This window comes from Pieris napi, chromosome 17 (genome assembly GCF_905475465.1).
Source record: "Pieris napi chromosome 17, ilPieNapi1.2, whole genome shotgun sequence".
In the NCBI taxonomy this organism is placed as follows: domain Eukaryota; kingdom Metazoa; phylum Arthropoda; class Insecta; order Lepidoptera; family Pieridae; genus Pieris; species Pieris napi.
The window spans coordinates 9585119-9600514 of NC_062250.1; the positions used below are offsets into that span (position 1 = coordinate 9585119).

Here is a 15396-nt window from a genome sequence, read left to right on the forward strand (position 1 = left end):
ATTTTGTTCTCTATTTTGTTTTATTAAAAATATTTTGTTTATGTATGATGAAAATTTTGACAATTTACTCTTTTTATAAAATAAAATGAGTCAATTGTCACGATATTAATAGACAACAACTTACTAGGTTACCTGCCTCCACTTATCAAGACGTAATGTAAAATTTCTTAACAGAATACCATGAGATTCCAAAAATTACGTCAGTGACGAAGGGAGCGCTGTTACTGCGTAGTGGACTCACGGATTAACAGTGAGTTACAGAATCGCAGGGCAGAATCGGTTACATAAGCTGAATCTTTCTTAAAAGTTACATTAAAACCTTTGCTTGTAATTTTAGATACGGAAATTAAGTTGCATCGCAAATCGGGAACATATAAAGTGTCTGATAGTTTTATCGGAACCTCCCCATTCAAACTCACAGTTCCTTTACCTTTTGCAAATGTACTCACATTGGTGGCCAAACTTAACTTACTACTGCAATTTGTCAAGGTGTCAAATTTTCCTTTCGATCTACAAAGGTGCGATGTACACCCACTATCTATGAGCCAGTTTCCTCCACATCCCGAACCAATCACTCCGTTACACTCTGAAACAGATAGAACACATGAGTTAAAATTCTCACTAGCATCTAACTCACTAACACATTTTGAGTCCTGCCTTGTTCCTTTACACGGGCATTCCGAAGCTTTATGCCCAAATTTATGACATCTGTAACATTTAAATTTAAACGCTTGATCCGGTTTATAATTCTGCGGATTTTTAGATGTAGAACTCTTCGTGGTTTTTCTCCTAGCGAACATTGCTGACGACCCCCTCTCTGTCTCCTTCCTTTGCTGTCGCCTAGAGGCATCTTCTTCAAGAATTTTAACTTTCAAAGAATTCGGGTCTGGCAATGAATCTCTAGTCTCCATCGCACATCTAAAGTTCTCATAACTTGGGGGCAGACTATAGAGTAAAATAATAGATGCAAGATCATTATTTATATTTATGTCCATGTCTAGTAACTTTTCTTTGGCTTCAAAGAAGCTTAACAGATATTCACGCATGTCGTCCTCCTCACACATCTTGTGTAATATGAGCTGCTTTAACAGTGTCGCTTTCTTAGCGGGACCCGAAGACGCGAAGATGCTTTCTAATTTTAACCAGCATTCTCGCGACGTGCTCGTCCCCTTAATGTGTCGTAGCTCACCTGGACTTATTGAGAGAATAATCTTCGCTTCCCAAAGCAACGCCTCTGCTGGCTCAGCTGGCTTCTTAATGCTACCATCCACATAGCCCCACACATCGCTCTTAATCAATAGAGCATGGGCCTGGATTCGCCATGAGTCGTAATTATCACGGCTTAATAATTCTATCCGCACACTCGCCATCGTTACTAGGTTAAGCACTCTAGTTCCCCCCTTTTTTTTTTATTAATTTACTGGACTATGACTGGGCTATGTCTGGGCCCATAACCTTTGTTGGGTTATAAGTGTGCAGCGGTAGTCGCGTGCAGCAGTCCAGTTTATTAATCAGTGACAATATAAAAACATAACAAGACCATAGCAACGCCAACTTTAAATAACGAACTATGACGATATAATATGTATGCAAATTACCAAAGAGTTTCCTCTAATAAATAGTATATATGGAATAAATTTCTGATTGTATGGTCATATTCACCTGACATTCTCATTTGTTGTATAGGTAACATATATTAGAAACAAATGTATAAATTAATTTTGTTATTACATATGTGTTAATTAATTAACAATTTTTCAATTTACCTATAGGTATATAGGCCAACTGTGTCTGCTTAATTAGAGCACTAAATTGAAGCCAGGACCTCATAGTTGCTTACTAAGAAGGGAGGTGCAACAGGAGGTGTTGTTTGACATAGTCATTTTGTATGATGATTTGCTATTTTAAAAGAGTACCGAGAGTTTTTTACGCCGGTTTTTTCTCTCGGCCTACACCTTATCTTCTTGCCGATGAAGGGATGTCAACCGATTCAAATTTAATGACTTGGAATAAGTGATATTTGTATCTTATATTCCATAAGAAACATATTTTATTTTAATAAACCGTTTAAAATATTTCAACGTTGATAATATAGTATGTCAATACAAGCAGTGGCATATGGTACTCATGTATTTATTATATTTGCGATAATCGAATAAATTTTCACATTCCGTTCCAATAACACTAATTTATCGTGTTATCTTTCTTGCCACGTTTGCTCGCGAAGTAATAAGCCGACGAAGTTTCAACAGCAAAAGGTCGACGTCAACCCGACTTCGAACTAAAAGAAAAAAGACCCTGATTCCTCTTCTTTGAGAAAATTTCGAACTTTAAGATATTTATTGGGAACCGTTTTTAATATCCTTTGAATATCGAATATCGTCTAGGTAAGTACGTAATTACTAAACAGTAAATAATGCAAAAAATTGTCGCCAACAAACCAGGCCGAGATTACAGTAGTGTGTATGGGTGTATGTATACACACATTTTGTATTGCGACGGTGTGTAGCATACACTTGGTAGCGCCCGTCCTTTTTCCCTTGCGCAGTAAAATATTAGCTACTGATTATGTTTAATTTCCTACACACTCCTTAACTAGGTGACCGCAACATTATACGCTCATCTAAAAGTGGAACATGTTCTAAAGTTAAGAGAATGGAGATACAGAATGGAACTAAAATAAATGGAGTTGAAATGTTAGACAATTATCACTAGGTGATAAGACTTCTTCATTCTTCATCTTATTGGACATATATCACGTACAGCATGGAGAAATCCTGGCTGCGTTGTGTTTATGTTAGTTTATCTCGTAAAAGCAACTATTCCTTTTATGTGGCTGGAGTTCAAACGCACGACATTAGTGTTTGACTTGTGTGAGTTAACTTTCAAAAGTGCCTTTTTAATAGGCTAATGGAAATAAATGATTTGATTTGAGTGCTTCCGCGGGTCAATCCAAAGGCTAGGCAAATAATTATTATTCAAGAACATTGTGCTATTTAAAAATAAAAAGAAAACCCGATTTCCGATTTTTATATTCCCAGCTAAACTACTTAATTGTAGAAACATCGCTTACTAAATTAAATACAAATCTAAATTGTGTTTTACGCACAGCCTTGCGATTCTGTAACTCACTTTTCGAACTCTCACAGCGGTTTTCGCAGCGGCGGTCGCGCTCAAATCAGTCGTGAAGCAGTCATTTAACGATTTGGCATTCTGATAAACAATAAACTATGAGCTCCCTCCGCTTGTCAAGACGTAATATGAAATTGCTTAACAGAATACCATGAAATTCCAAAAATGGAAGAGAGCGTTGTTTGTGCGAGGTGAACTCACGGATTAACAGAATCGCACGGCAGGTTCAAGCGGTTAGACCTTAGCTGCATAGCGTAGGTAGTCTAACTTTTAATGACCTCAATGAATTTTAGGAATATTTATCATTCCGAGCGGATACAGTTCTATCACAATCAAGTCACTACCAGAAATCTATAGGTAAGCATAAATGCTGCAACTGCATTTTTACCTTTTTTGTAGTAAAATTTTAAAATATATCGAATTTCTTGATTAGATTCACTAATATCTTGACGATACGAAAAATAAATAAAAATCACACATTATCCTAATATGAATTTGGAATTATCTTCTTTAAAATCTCAACTTTCAATGATAACAAAAACAGGCAAATACATATAGTATAAGCCAAAGAGATTTTATTACAAGTTCATACATAGTATAATGCGAAAAGACTTTTTCCCCAACCTAATATAATCTAATGTAGTACTCGAATAAAGGCTTTATTTTTAATCCTTTTATTTATTATTTATTATTATTATAACATGTTTAATATGACAATGAACCAAAGAACACTGGCTTAAAGCGTACTTATACAAAATCTTACTTGAATAACAAAAACAATGTTGATATGCTATTAAAATCTTAGCCTTTGTGTTCTAAGATACTTTGATCAGCACTCGAAGTTAAAGTAACAAGCTAAATTGTTTATTTAAAAGGCTTAAAATATTTTACAACAGTCATGATCAGATCTCTCGCTTTAATTAATTCTCATTTAAACTCTTTAAAGAAGTCTAATTTAAATGAAATAACTGGGTTTTAAATGAAATTACAACTATAAGTCCAATGCTGAGTCCATCACCAAGTATACTTAATAAGATAACTTGAAGAAAAATCTTTATTATACATAATAAAAAACGAATGTTACGTTCAAAAGAAACTGAATACCACACTAGGATTCCCTGTGTCGGCAGCTAGTCTCTTTCATTTGACATATTAACGGTACTTAATAATTTCTACTTAACACTTACATTTTATAATTAAACTACTGTTGCACAATACTTTTCAGCAGAGGACAGGTTGAGAATGGATAGCAAAAGGTTCTGTTAATTTTATAAAAATTACAATTACGATATTTGTTCTAACGAACTAAGGACTAACGGTAAATAAGCCAAAGCCACATTTCATCGATTGGCTGGCTTCCAAGCGTTGGGTGTCGACGTATGTGACGCCATTGAGTGCCCATTATCGGATACCTTCCGGACACATGTCTGAAACTATTGTAGCCACATTGTAGATCACCTAACGGCTTGGGAAATGGCTTGTGTTCGGACTTAATGTTTGTGGAATTGGATTTTATTGATGTGCCTTGCGTCATCTAGTTGGGTTGGGCTAAGTGGGAATTAAAAGGATGTTGGAACGTGTTGGTTCTATTTATTTCCAGATAATTATTATATCTTTACAGTTTCGATCGATCAAAGCACACCTGGGCTAGTTTCCGATGTTGCCGGGGAGTATTTCACGAGACGCGTAACACACCATTTATGAACTAGTTTATTGGAATTAATATAATGTATCTTTTTTTTTGGAAAATTTGAGAGATAGAAAAAGTCCCTGAACACAATGGCAGGGGTATAGTATTATTGATAAAAAAAAACTTATAACTGAATAACAAATTGCACCCTATGATATTTAAAAAAAATGCCATCTCCAAAGCCAATAAAAAGAATAATGTAAAATCTGTAGTTGCAATATTTGTAAATATGTGAGCACCATGTATCTACATAATAATATGGTTATCTGGCTATTTTATTATAGTAGTTTTTTTTTCTAAGTACATGGTCTTCACATATAATTATCAAATGAATGAATACAAAATATTGCAAAACCTAAGTATGGAGTTTCTTACCCATTCTTCTCCATATGAAACTAACTTATACTTTTACTTTTATTAATTTTAATCTTAGAGTACTTTTTCTGATGAGAGAATCTATGACGTAAGTTAGATACATTATTAACTTTTGTCCAAATGAAAGTGAAAAGCAGAACAGTTGGATGTGCTATAACACTATGTTAGCTAAAAAATGGTTAACATTACTATAAAATGTATTATTCGTTCCAAACTACTTTCCTTTTTTTCTTTAACAACATGAATATCAGTTTTTCTTTGACTTATCGAGTCATATAAAATAAAATAATGAATACATTTAAATTTTTAGGTATAGTGAACTAAAAATAGAAAACTTGGCATGAAATCTATCAAGACGAAATCTAGCCTGATCAGTGAATCATCAATCGTGCCGAAGCATTCTTTTGTGGGATGTAAAATGGAAAAAAGATTTTCAAGCGGCGATAATAATAAATTATTCTAACGATATGGATGGAGTCCAAATGGGCTGGATTTTGTATCGATTGTTTTGGTTTGCATTTCTTTTCGAAGATTACTTTACATGTTTGAGACACTTCAAAGGAAACTCTGATATATTATGTAGATCGGCGGGAGAATTCCTATTCAGTTTGTTCAGCGATTTTGGTTTTGAATGCAAAAAATAAACTCGGGACTCTTTCACAGTAACCCAATAATTGAGTTTTTCCATGCTTTACAACTTTGTTGATATTTGGAAATTTCCTTATATCTTTTTAATCGCGTAAGTTAATTGTAAGAAATAATTCACCGCTGTGACTCGCTGGCACAATACGCATTGGGTTCGGGTCCAAGCAAAATAATAATTGTTGAAAGCTCACTAGACCTTACCTGTCTTCATTGAAGGAATGGTAATTGAAGTAGACGCATAAACGTTTGACACTGACTTCGCCCACTATTGAATAGCTTCATGTAATACAGACAGAAAACATGTTTTCTTAATACAGACAGAAAACATGTTTGACTTCAAGTGCTTCTAAGTCAAAATATTGAAGAATGTTATGTGCGTGTTGTTCCCACGAAAATGTAAATGCATATTTCACCATGCCTCCTGCTGATAGAGTACAAATCTTTGTTTTTAATTTATTTTATTATTGAAGTTATACTTCTTTAGGCGCGTTATGAAAAATTTATGAGAGTGAAATTTTACGATGCGCGCGCACCGTGACACAAAATTGTCAGTGTGATTATAGCGTGCGCGAGCGAGATGGGAATAAGACAATCTACAAGTAAAAAGAAATAGAATATGCGTGAAGTTATGCCAAGAATTTGAATGATCATAATGACCTTTGTAGTACCTTTTAAACAAATAAAGGAGTATTAATTATTTGTTCAAAAATTTAGGAATGCTTTTTACAAAGACCTATTGTTACTTAGTAAAAAGCTTATGAAACATACCTAGACTTTATTAAATTGAATGAAATATGTAATAAAATAATAAATAATAATAATTAATATTAATGAATAATTGAATCATATACTAAATATTAAATATTATTAAATTATTAACGTTAAATATTTATTATTAATTATATAAAAAAATTAAAGAAAGCCAAAGAAGTATAACTTCGTACGCGCGTACATAAGTACACGCAACCTTTTTTTTATTATTAATTACTTAAGATATCATGTGGAACATGGTGTAATGGTTGCAGCTCCTTAGAAACATAGTGTAAAAGAAAAAAGTTGGCGATTAAAAAGAGTGACTAGTATCGCCAGTTCTTCTCTTCCGTTCTACGCCCTTTGGGAACTGTCAATAAATATAAAATTAGAAGCATTGCTTTTTTGACGTTTATAAGTGTACATTGTGTTACCTATATGAATAAATGATTTTGATTTGATTGCCAGTGTATAACGTCTCGAATGTGAGCCCACTAAGCCACGGAACTTCCTACCTATTCAACCATGACTATATTTTGTTTGTTTACTTTTCTAAGATATCCTTAAGCCTAGTCAAAAATAGGTATGTTTTTGTTATCGAATTATCCATAAACAAAGATAAACAAACCGTTTGTTTGGACAACAATCTTGTTGAGGATTACTGGCACTAAGCTATCCTAATACCCTTCAATTTGACGTTTGAGATCAATGGCGGATAAACATCACCCCTAAGTGTTTATTGAGTACTAGGTTCTGCTCTCAGTTAACAACATATTGAATTAAGCTAACAAATCCAAATAAATATAATAAGGATATTTTAGTTGTGGAATAGGCTGCCCGAATCCATACGATTGGCTCTCTATATCATCTTTTAAAACTCTTTTGTATAAACATTTCTTAACCTTATCCTATCCTGATCAATCGTGACTTGTGTAATTCTTGTGTTTCCTTTTCTTTTGTATTGCATCACTATTCGCTGTTAACGAATCTGTAAGATTAGCTTTTAAGTTTTTAGTTTGTTATTAATATTTTTTGTATTACTTTAGATTTAGGTTCTATATTTTTTCTTTATAACATTTGGTTCTGCACTTCTTGCACTCATCATGTTTCTTTTTTTAGTTTTTCTCTTACTATGGTTGCCTGGAAGAGATCGCTTATTAGCGATTAGGCCGCCCGTTGCAATTTGTATTTTTTATGTATTATGTTATTTGTGTTTATTTTATTTTTATTGCAAGGAATTGTGAATAAATAAATAAAAAGATATGAATACGATTTGATTGTAACATGTATTTATTTATATTAAGAGTGGCCATAGCTTGCGCTTATCAAATTTCAATGAGTAAATTTAACATTTGTACAAGGAAGAGATCGTGGAGATAGTGCCTTAGACTCCTTGACTTGTGTATCAGGCACGGAAGAATGACCTATTTATCTACTAAGAACAAAAAAAATTGATCACAAAACAGATCCCTAAATCTCTTGGACCAAGAGTTGTAGCGCCACTGAAGTAATTTATATTTATGTTTTTTTTTAGGTTGTAATATGGCAATGTAATAAGGTTCCATTCATAAAATATTATTATATATTTTTAATAAATAAATGTACACACAGTTAATACTTTTCAATTGGACTAATATTCAATATTTAATTTAACATTAAAAATTTAATTTCTACGTAATTCTGTTTATTTTATTTCATTTCAACTTACTCCTTTCACTTTATGTAAATAAGTATACTCGTATAACCAGACATTCGAAAAATACGTCAAGAATCCAGTTAACAACAGTCATAGAAATAACAAACGAATACAGTATAATAAAAAATATATTCAAACTCATCAGCATATCAATAACTCTGATTTATCATCGGGCTTTGTTAGTAAAAAATAACTTAATGTATATAATATACGACTGACTTTCCCCAACATTAACAGGCCCCTCTTTAGCGTCTTGAAGAATGGAGGAGTCATATCCCCTAATTTCCCCTAATTTTATTGAATAATGACGGTGCGTCACGCAAGATTACCACGCTAAAAATATAAATTGGACAAGGAATCGCTTACGAAAAAGAACACCGATTTGGGCAAACTTTTGAAACATTCTATTTTGACGGAAGTCCGTTTGAACGATTCTAAAATTAAACAATGTGAATATTAAGGGTCTGTTTCATAATGTACGGATAAGTTCTAAATTAGCTATTTATTACTTATTGGTAGGATAAATACTATTGTTGCGTTTCACGACTGTCAGATAGCGCTATTCGTCACATAAAGTCCATCTTAAGTTATGAGTCCGATGAATGTCAAATAGCACAATTTATCTTCCAAATAATTTATGTGTTGCATAGCTTTTTGGTACTTTATCCATACACTGTGAAACAGACCCTAAAACTACTTAAATGTTAATTATTTTGTCATTTAAATTGGTTGCATGAAATAAAACACATGTTTTTAGATGATTTATTAAAAAATTATAAAAATTACATTGACGGTTTAGTGCATAATATGCATAATGTAAGTGTTATAAGCGATAATCTAGTAAAATTTGGTGCGAGTTTATTACGTATTTTTTACATATTCAGTCAAAACCGTTTACGTTCACATCGTTTAGAATAACCGATATATTGACCAAAATCAAAGGTCCCGGCTGAATTCTATTGTATTATGTACTTAATAACAACGTCATCGGTTACGACTATCGGTTTTACAACCAAATATGAGTAGTCCCTTCAATGTCGTTATAACTGATTTTGACTGTAATTATTACTTCTTTAGTAATATGGCAACGTTTTTAGCATACTAATAAACTATTAAGATTTGTCAATATTAATACTGAAGCTTTATTTACAAGTATTTTACATAGAATAAAGGACATAAAGGACATTAAAACATAGACAAATATAAATTAATCTTATGAACTAAAGTTGAAATTCTACATACCATTAAATGGAAAATGAAAGGCACACAATCATCATTTCAAACAAGCTGAAATAGGTCACTGTTAATAATTTATATATACAAACTTTTTTCTAGTTTTCCCCTTAAATTATCAAAATATATTTTTAGGTAACAAACAAACGTACTTTTTAAAGGATCTCGCGGGCCATATATATATGTATATAGTATGGCATTAGCCGTGGTAACTAAACAACAGCTCCATAATCAGATCAGCAAGCAAATGCTAGCGCAATATATTTATATGTAAAAAACTTAAAAAAGACGGAAAATTACAATACACAATTTGGCATAATTAGCCTAAGATTTTTCAATATGCTTCCTGGAGTTCATGCTTATACTACTGAAGAACCTTGATTCTTAAAACAATTACCTCTATTAATTTTTACTAAAAACTTGATATTTATTAAATATATACATTGACTGTTAATAAGCGTATATTTAAAATTTACATTTTGGTCTTTTTTATCTACCTAGATAACTAGATTTGTAAGAAAAAAATATACACAGCTTTTTAGATATAAAATAATTTTATGTTTATACAGATTAAAATATAATCTCAAAGTGTATCTTTCCCAGATTAATAAAGGAATTAATTAATTAATTTAAACCTATTTATAGTCGAGTATGGCGCCTGACGGTAATTATGTGGCAAAAAACAATATCGAACTATAATGCCGTTCAAATGTCTCAGATCGCATTATTATTATTGATACTTCTACTTAGAATATTTTCTATTAAAACATTATAAGAAAAGTCATTTCCATTCCAAAGTTAAGTACATTTGTATGAGATATATTTACCCCTAAAACCCTGCTTACCCCATTGCTAATTTCAACATCGATTACAATATTGAGTTTGTATCACGTAATTTTTCTAAATAAGCACTGCGAATTTGGTTTTAATTTTAGCACCCTAATTATTAATTGAATCAAATACATAATGGTAACGGTTTTAAATACCATCGCACTTTTTTGACGCTACTAATTATTTAGGAGTCTCGGAGGACCTTCATTGGAACACCTGCAAGTGAGTTTTGCTCCGGAAACGCGTCAAAAAAACGCGTTTTTTTTTTTTTTTTTTTTCACCTGGGGAAACCCGATTACGGGCCCCCGCGCCTGGGCAAGTGTGATTGGCGCGGGGAGTGTGGGGATCAAGGTCGTAAAATGCGATGGTCCCCATACCCACTAAAACCACCAGGGCCCAATACATAGCCATAGCACGTGAAGAGCAGTAAACAAAAGCAAAATAAGCAATATAGCAAAATAAAAAATCGGTCAGTCAGTGTTTAATTTATAGACATATTTGACAGCTTTAATTAGCTCCAAAAATGGGTCTTTTTTATGTTTTATATTGTTTCGCCGCCACAAATATTCATAGACATGATCTGAAAAATTTTCAGTGTTATTATAATTATCCTTTTTAAAAAATCTTTTTACTGCCCTCCACTGTGACTCAATCCTTTGCGTATGGGTTCCATCTTCAGCCACAAACGGGTTTTCAGGGTCTGAATGATTCACTTTTTGATGTATGTACCCATGGTCTGCCAGACAATCGTATGCTTTCCAGAAGTCAGTATGAATGATAGTACCAACTTCAACATGTTTTTGAATGAGAGGAAGTAATATATCAGCTGATCGAATATTATTTGGGCACACTTCCAATCTTAGGTCTTCAGATTTGTCTTCGATCATACCAAGGACCCAATGGCCCTCAATATGTCGTCCTACAACAATTAAAGAATTAGTTAATAAGCTTAATGAGTTAAATAAATTTTGTAGATGTGATAATAATAGGGTTATTGGACAGCTCTGGTTTTTAAATTACACTCTAGGAGTAAAACAGACTAATAACACATATAGTAAATATTAATTAATAGTGCTATAAAATAATTACCTCGATTATATTTTCTTTTCCCAAATTTAGATTCATCAATCTGGACTATCTTCCCTGGGCCACCAATCTTTCCTACCGCTTGAGTTTTATCCATTTGATATATAACTATAGTTTCCCTACAATAACTATACCAATCACATATAGTAACTCGGCTTAAGGATTTAAGTCTATCATCTTTATATGGATCTTCACGCATGGTTGTAAGATAGCTAAAATTTTGCGAAAACGCATATAATAAATAGAAAACATGAACTAATTCTATTTTAATATTTTCGAAAAATGTTCCTTTATTTCTAGGAACTTTAGTTTTTGATCTGCAATTTCCTTTCGTGCAACACCATGAACCAAATGTTTTATTCGTCGATTTAGCAATTTTCATGGGTTTACGATGTGTACTACATTGCTTTTGAGAATGCACTAAACCATTTTCTTCAGCGAATGCCACACACTGCTCATTGGTACCTAATTTTTTATATAATCTAATCAGATTCCACAATGAGACCACTTCCTCACTATTCAAGTCACGATTCACAACGGACCCATCGTCCTCAAAATCATTTTCACGAGTAGAACTTGTAGACGCCATCACTATAAATCTGAAAATGATCGCGAGAAATCAGTGTTGATTATGTATGTAAAGCCAAGTTTCAAAAAATGCAAATAAAATAACGCACTTTCACGTGAAAATAAAAAAGAAACGGATTTATAAAGTAAACTTTGCACTGTAAAACTAATTACCGCTAGTCTAGCATAAACCACATTCAAAATGGCCGATTAAGTTTATAAAATTAATAGGGATGTGAAAAATAATCGATTTTTTTAAAAGTGAAAATCGATTTTTGTATTCGATTTTAATATTACAAATAATTGAAAATTCGGCGACCAAATATTCATATACTAACTCTAACCTAACCAATCTAAATAATATTTGTTTTTGTGGACAGCTCCGATCTAAATAGTAATTGTTTATTCAAGCCTCGGCTTCTCGGCGTCCTGGTCGCCTTCGGCGACCAAATATTCATATACTAACTCTAACCTAACCAATCTAAATAATATTTGTTTTTGTGGACAGCTCCGATCTAAATAGTAATTGTTTATTCAAGCCTCGGCTTCTCGGCGTCCTGGTCGCCTTCGGCGACCAAATATTCATATACTAACTCTAACCTAACCAATCTAAATAATATTTGTTTTTGTGGACAGCTCCGATCTAAATAGTAATTGTTTATTCAAGCCTCGGCTTCTCGGCGTCCTGGTCGCCTTCGGCGACCAAATATTCATATACTAACTCTAACCTAACCAATCTAAATAATATTTGTTTTTGTGGACAGCTCCGATCTAAATAGTAATTGTTTATTCAAGCCTCGGCTTCTCGGCGTCCTGGTCGCCTTCGGCGACCAAATATTCATATACTAACTCTAACCTAACCAATCTAAATAATATTTGTTTTTGTGGACAGCTCCGATCTAAATAGTAATTGTTTATTCAAGCCTCGGCTTCTCGGCGTCCTGGTCGCCTTCGGCGACCAAATATTCATATACTAACTCTAACCTAACCAATCTAAATAATATTTGTTTTTGTGGACAGCTCCGATCTAAATAGTAATTGTTTATTCAAGCCTCGGCTTCTCGGCGTCCTGGTCGCCTTCGGCGACCAAATATTCATATACTAACTCTAACCTAACCAATCTAAATAATATTTGTTTTTGTGGACAGCTCCGATCTAAATAGTAATTGTTTATTCAAGCCTCGGCTTCTCGGCGTCCTGGTCGCCTTCGGCGACCAAATATTCATATACTAACTCTAACCTAACCAATCTAAATAAAAATTTTTTTGTGGACAGCTCCGGCGCTACGGGAAATGCAGCCCCTCCACCCTTGCGTACCAAAGCACAGGCATTTTATTCAAGCCTCCGCAACCTCGGCTTTTTGGTCGCCTTCGGCGACCAGCCTCAGCCGCTACAGCTTTCATAATGCCTGTGCTTTGTTACAGCGGGTGGGGGCTGCTCTTCCTCCGCGCCTCCGATTATTTATATACACTCTAGGGGTAAGACAGACAAGACCACGTGGATAGTGGGGTGCTCTGATTCGGTTTTGGGTACTTTTTGGATATTAAAGTAAACACTTTATTCTAGTAAAAATTAAATAATATAGAAAGTTGCAAACAATGAAATACAAGTACTAATTAGAAAATACAGACGAGTAGGTATCGATAATTTCAAAAAATTTCAGAACACTATAATCTATCAACACGAAATTAGGTTAATTTCAATGTTGATTATTCTATAACTTTAAATTTCAAAAATGAGGAAATAATCGATAAATAAATAAAACGATTATTAACAATCGATAAATTAAAAACACGATTTTTTTAAGTGAACGTCACATCACTTATAACCAATAGAAAAGTAGAAAATGGCGGATTGTTTACAAATTTTAATACATTACACAAAACTTTAAATTTTTTATAAAAATATTAAGACGCGTTTCCGGAGCAAAACTCACTTGGAGGTGTTCCAATGAAGGTCCCCCGGACACTCCTAGATAATTAGTATCGTCAAAAACGTGAGGTGGTGTTTAACACCCAACCCTACATAATTTTTAGATCTCTTCGATAGGTTTTACAAGTTATTTATACGCATTTTTTCGAAGAGCTCAAGTTATAATTTAGATATTATATAAACAGTGTTATTTTAATCGAGATGTTCATAGTCACCTAGTTCACAATATCTCTTACAATAGGAGTTACTCGTTTTGTAGATTTTTAGTTAATATTGTATTTTATTAACATAACTTTTAGACATAGAAAAACACTTTTTTAATGGATTTGAAGGTATGTTGTATTATAAATGTACAATTATTTTACATATGTTTATATAAAGTATCCGCGAAAATAGAGGACACCGTGAGCCATTTCTGATAAAACCCTCCATCTTTTAGTCGATACCAACTCCGGGGAAATAAATACAGATAACACAACTTTTTCTACAGCTGTGATACTTTTTGACATTCAACACGTTTTGTCTTCAATCACCGTGACCACGCACGCTGTAATGCACGCGAAACGTCGGAATTTATAATAAGACATAACTTCAAATCCGTTAAAAAAGTGTTTTTCTAGATTTTTAGTTTTTAAGACGATAATATATTGTTTCAATAAAAACCACTACGCACAACGGGTCTATTGAGAGTATAAGTGCGGAAACTGAGTCCACAAACCAAAATCAATGTTCCAACAAAATTACACCAATACCAGTTCTTACTCAAATATGCACCAAAAGCCTCAAAGGCAATTGTACCTAGCATTACCTCCAATGCCATATATTAATCTGTCATAACTCATAATCTTATACAGTTAAACTTATCCACAATCCTCGGAGGTGCCGCCTCCAAGATACCGTCAGCCATAATGGAACTCAGTGTTCGTGTATCCACTTAAACTTTTGGGGCTCATCATTACCTCTGGGTCACTTTCAAACCTCAACGGTTCGAGGGGAGGTATATAATCTACGCCATACATACTTGCTCCAGCGGTTGGATAGACTGTGGATAGCGGTTTCATGGGTCTTAATGTTCTCGTAGTTTCTCTATACAGCATATCGGGATGGCCTGGGTCATAGAAGTTTCCAGAAATGTGGCTCACGTCGTTATCTATATCAGATGTTGCATCACAGAAGATGTTTGGCGCCTCTGTTGTAAACATATTACCGTTTTTTGCATTCCGTTTTCGTTTACGGTTAATATAGAATCGGACGATTACGAGACACAGCGTAAGTATTAGAAAAATTGATATCGCTACGCCGACATAGAAGTATAGGTTTTCGTTGGCTTTCGAACGACCTGAAAGGATGATTAAGTGTTAAAAAAATATCAATAAACTTAGACAACAAAACTCAGTTTTGTATCGCGCAACCCGGACATACAGCGACCAATATTTAAGTCTAGACTTGTTTAAGCTAT

The 15396-nt window shown here is 33.5% G+C and overlaps 2 protein-coding genes across 4 annotated transcripts in view; both read right to left on the minus strand.

Annotated features, from left to right (window-relative positions):
* Positions 1–10477: 10477 nt before the first annotated feature.
* Positions 10478–14039, minus strand: LOC125057917. 3 transcript variants are annotated; one of them, XM_047661882.1, is made up of 3 exons: positions 13942–14039; positions 11442–12037; positions 10478–11271 (listed from the first exon to the last, which is right to left on the minus strand). In XM_047661882.1, exons 2-3 carry the CDS (start codon positions 12025–12027, stop codon positions 10823–10825), a joined length of 1035 nt encoding a protein of 344 aa, XP_047517838.1. In that variant the 5' UTR covers positions 12028–12037; positions 13942–14039; the 3' UTR covers positions 10478–10822. The 3 variants fall into 3 exon arrangements, with proteins under 3 accessions (XP_047517838.1, XP_047517836.1, XP_047517837.1); XM_047661880.1 differs by lacking the exon at positions 13942–14039 and adding an exon at positions 12116–12311; XM_047661881.1 differs by lacking the exon at positions 13942–14039 and having other exon boundaries at positions 11442–12311.
* A 467-nt stretch (positions 14040–14506) lies between these two features.
* Positions 14507–15396, minus strand: part of LOC125057916 (protein eva-1-like) — a 50504-nt gene continuing 49614 nt past the window's right edge. The window contains exon 8 of the mRNA XM_047661879.1: positions 14507–15276. Within this exon, the coding sequence (XP_047517835.1) occupies positions 14837–15276 (440 nt within the window). The 3' untranslated portion in view covers positions 14507–14836. The remainder of the gene's footprint in view (positions 15277–15396) is intronic.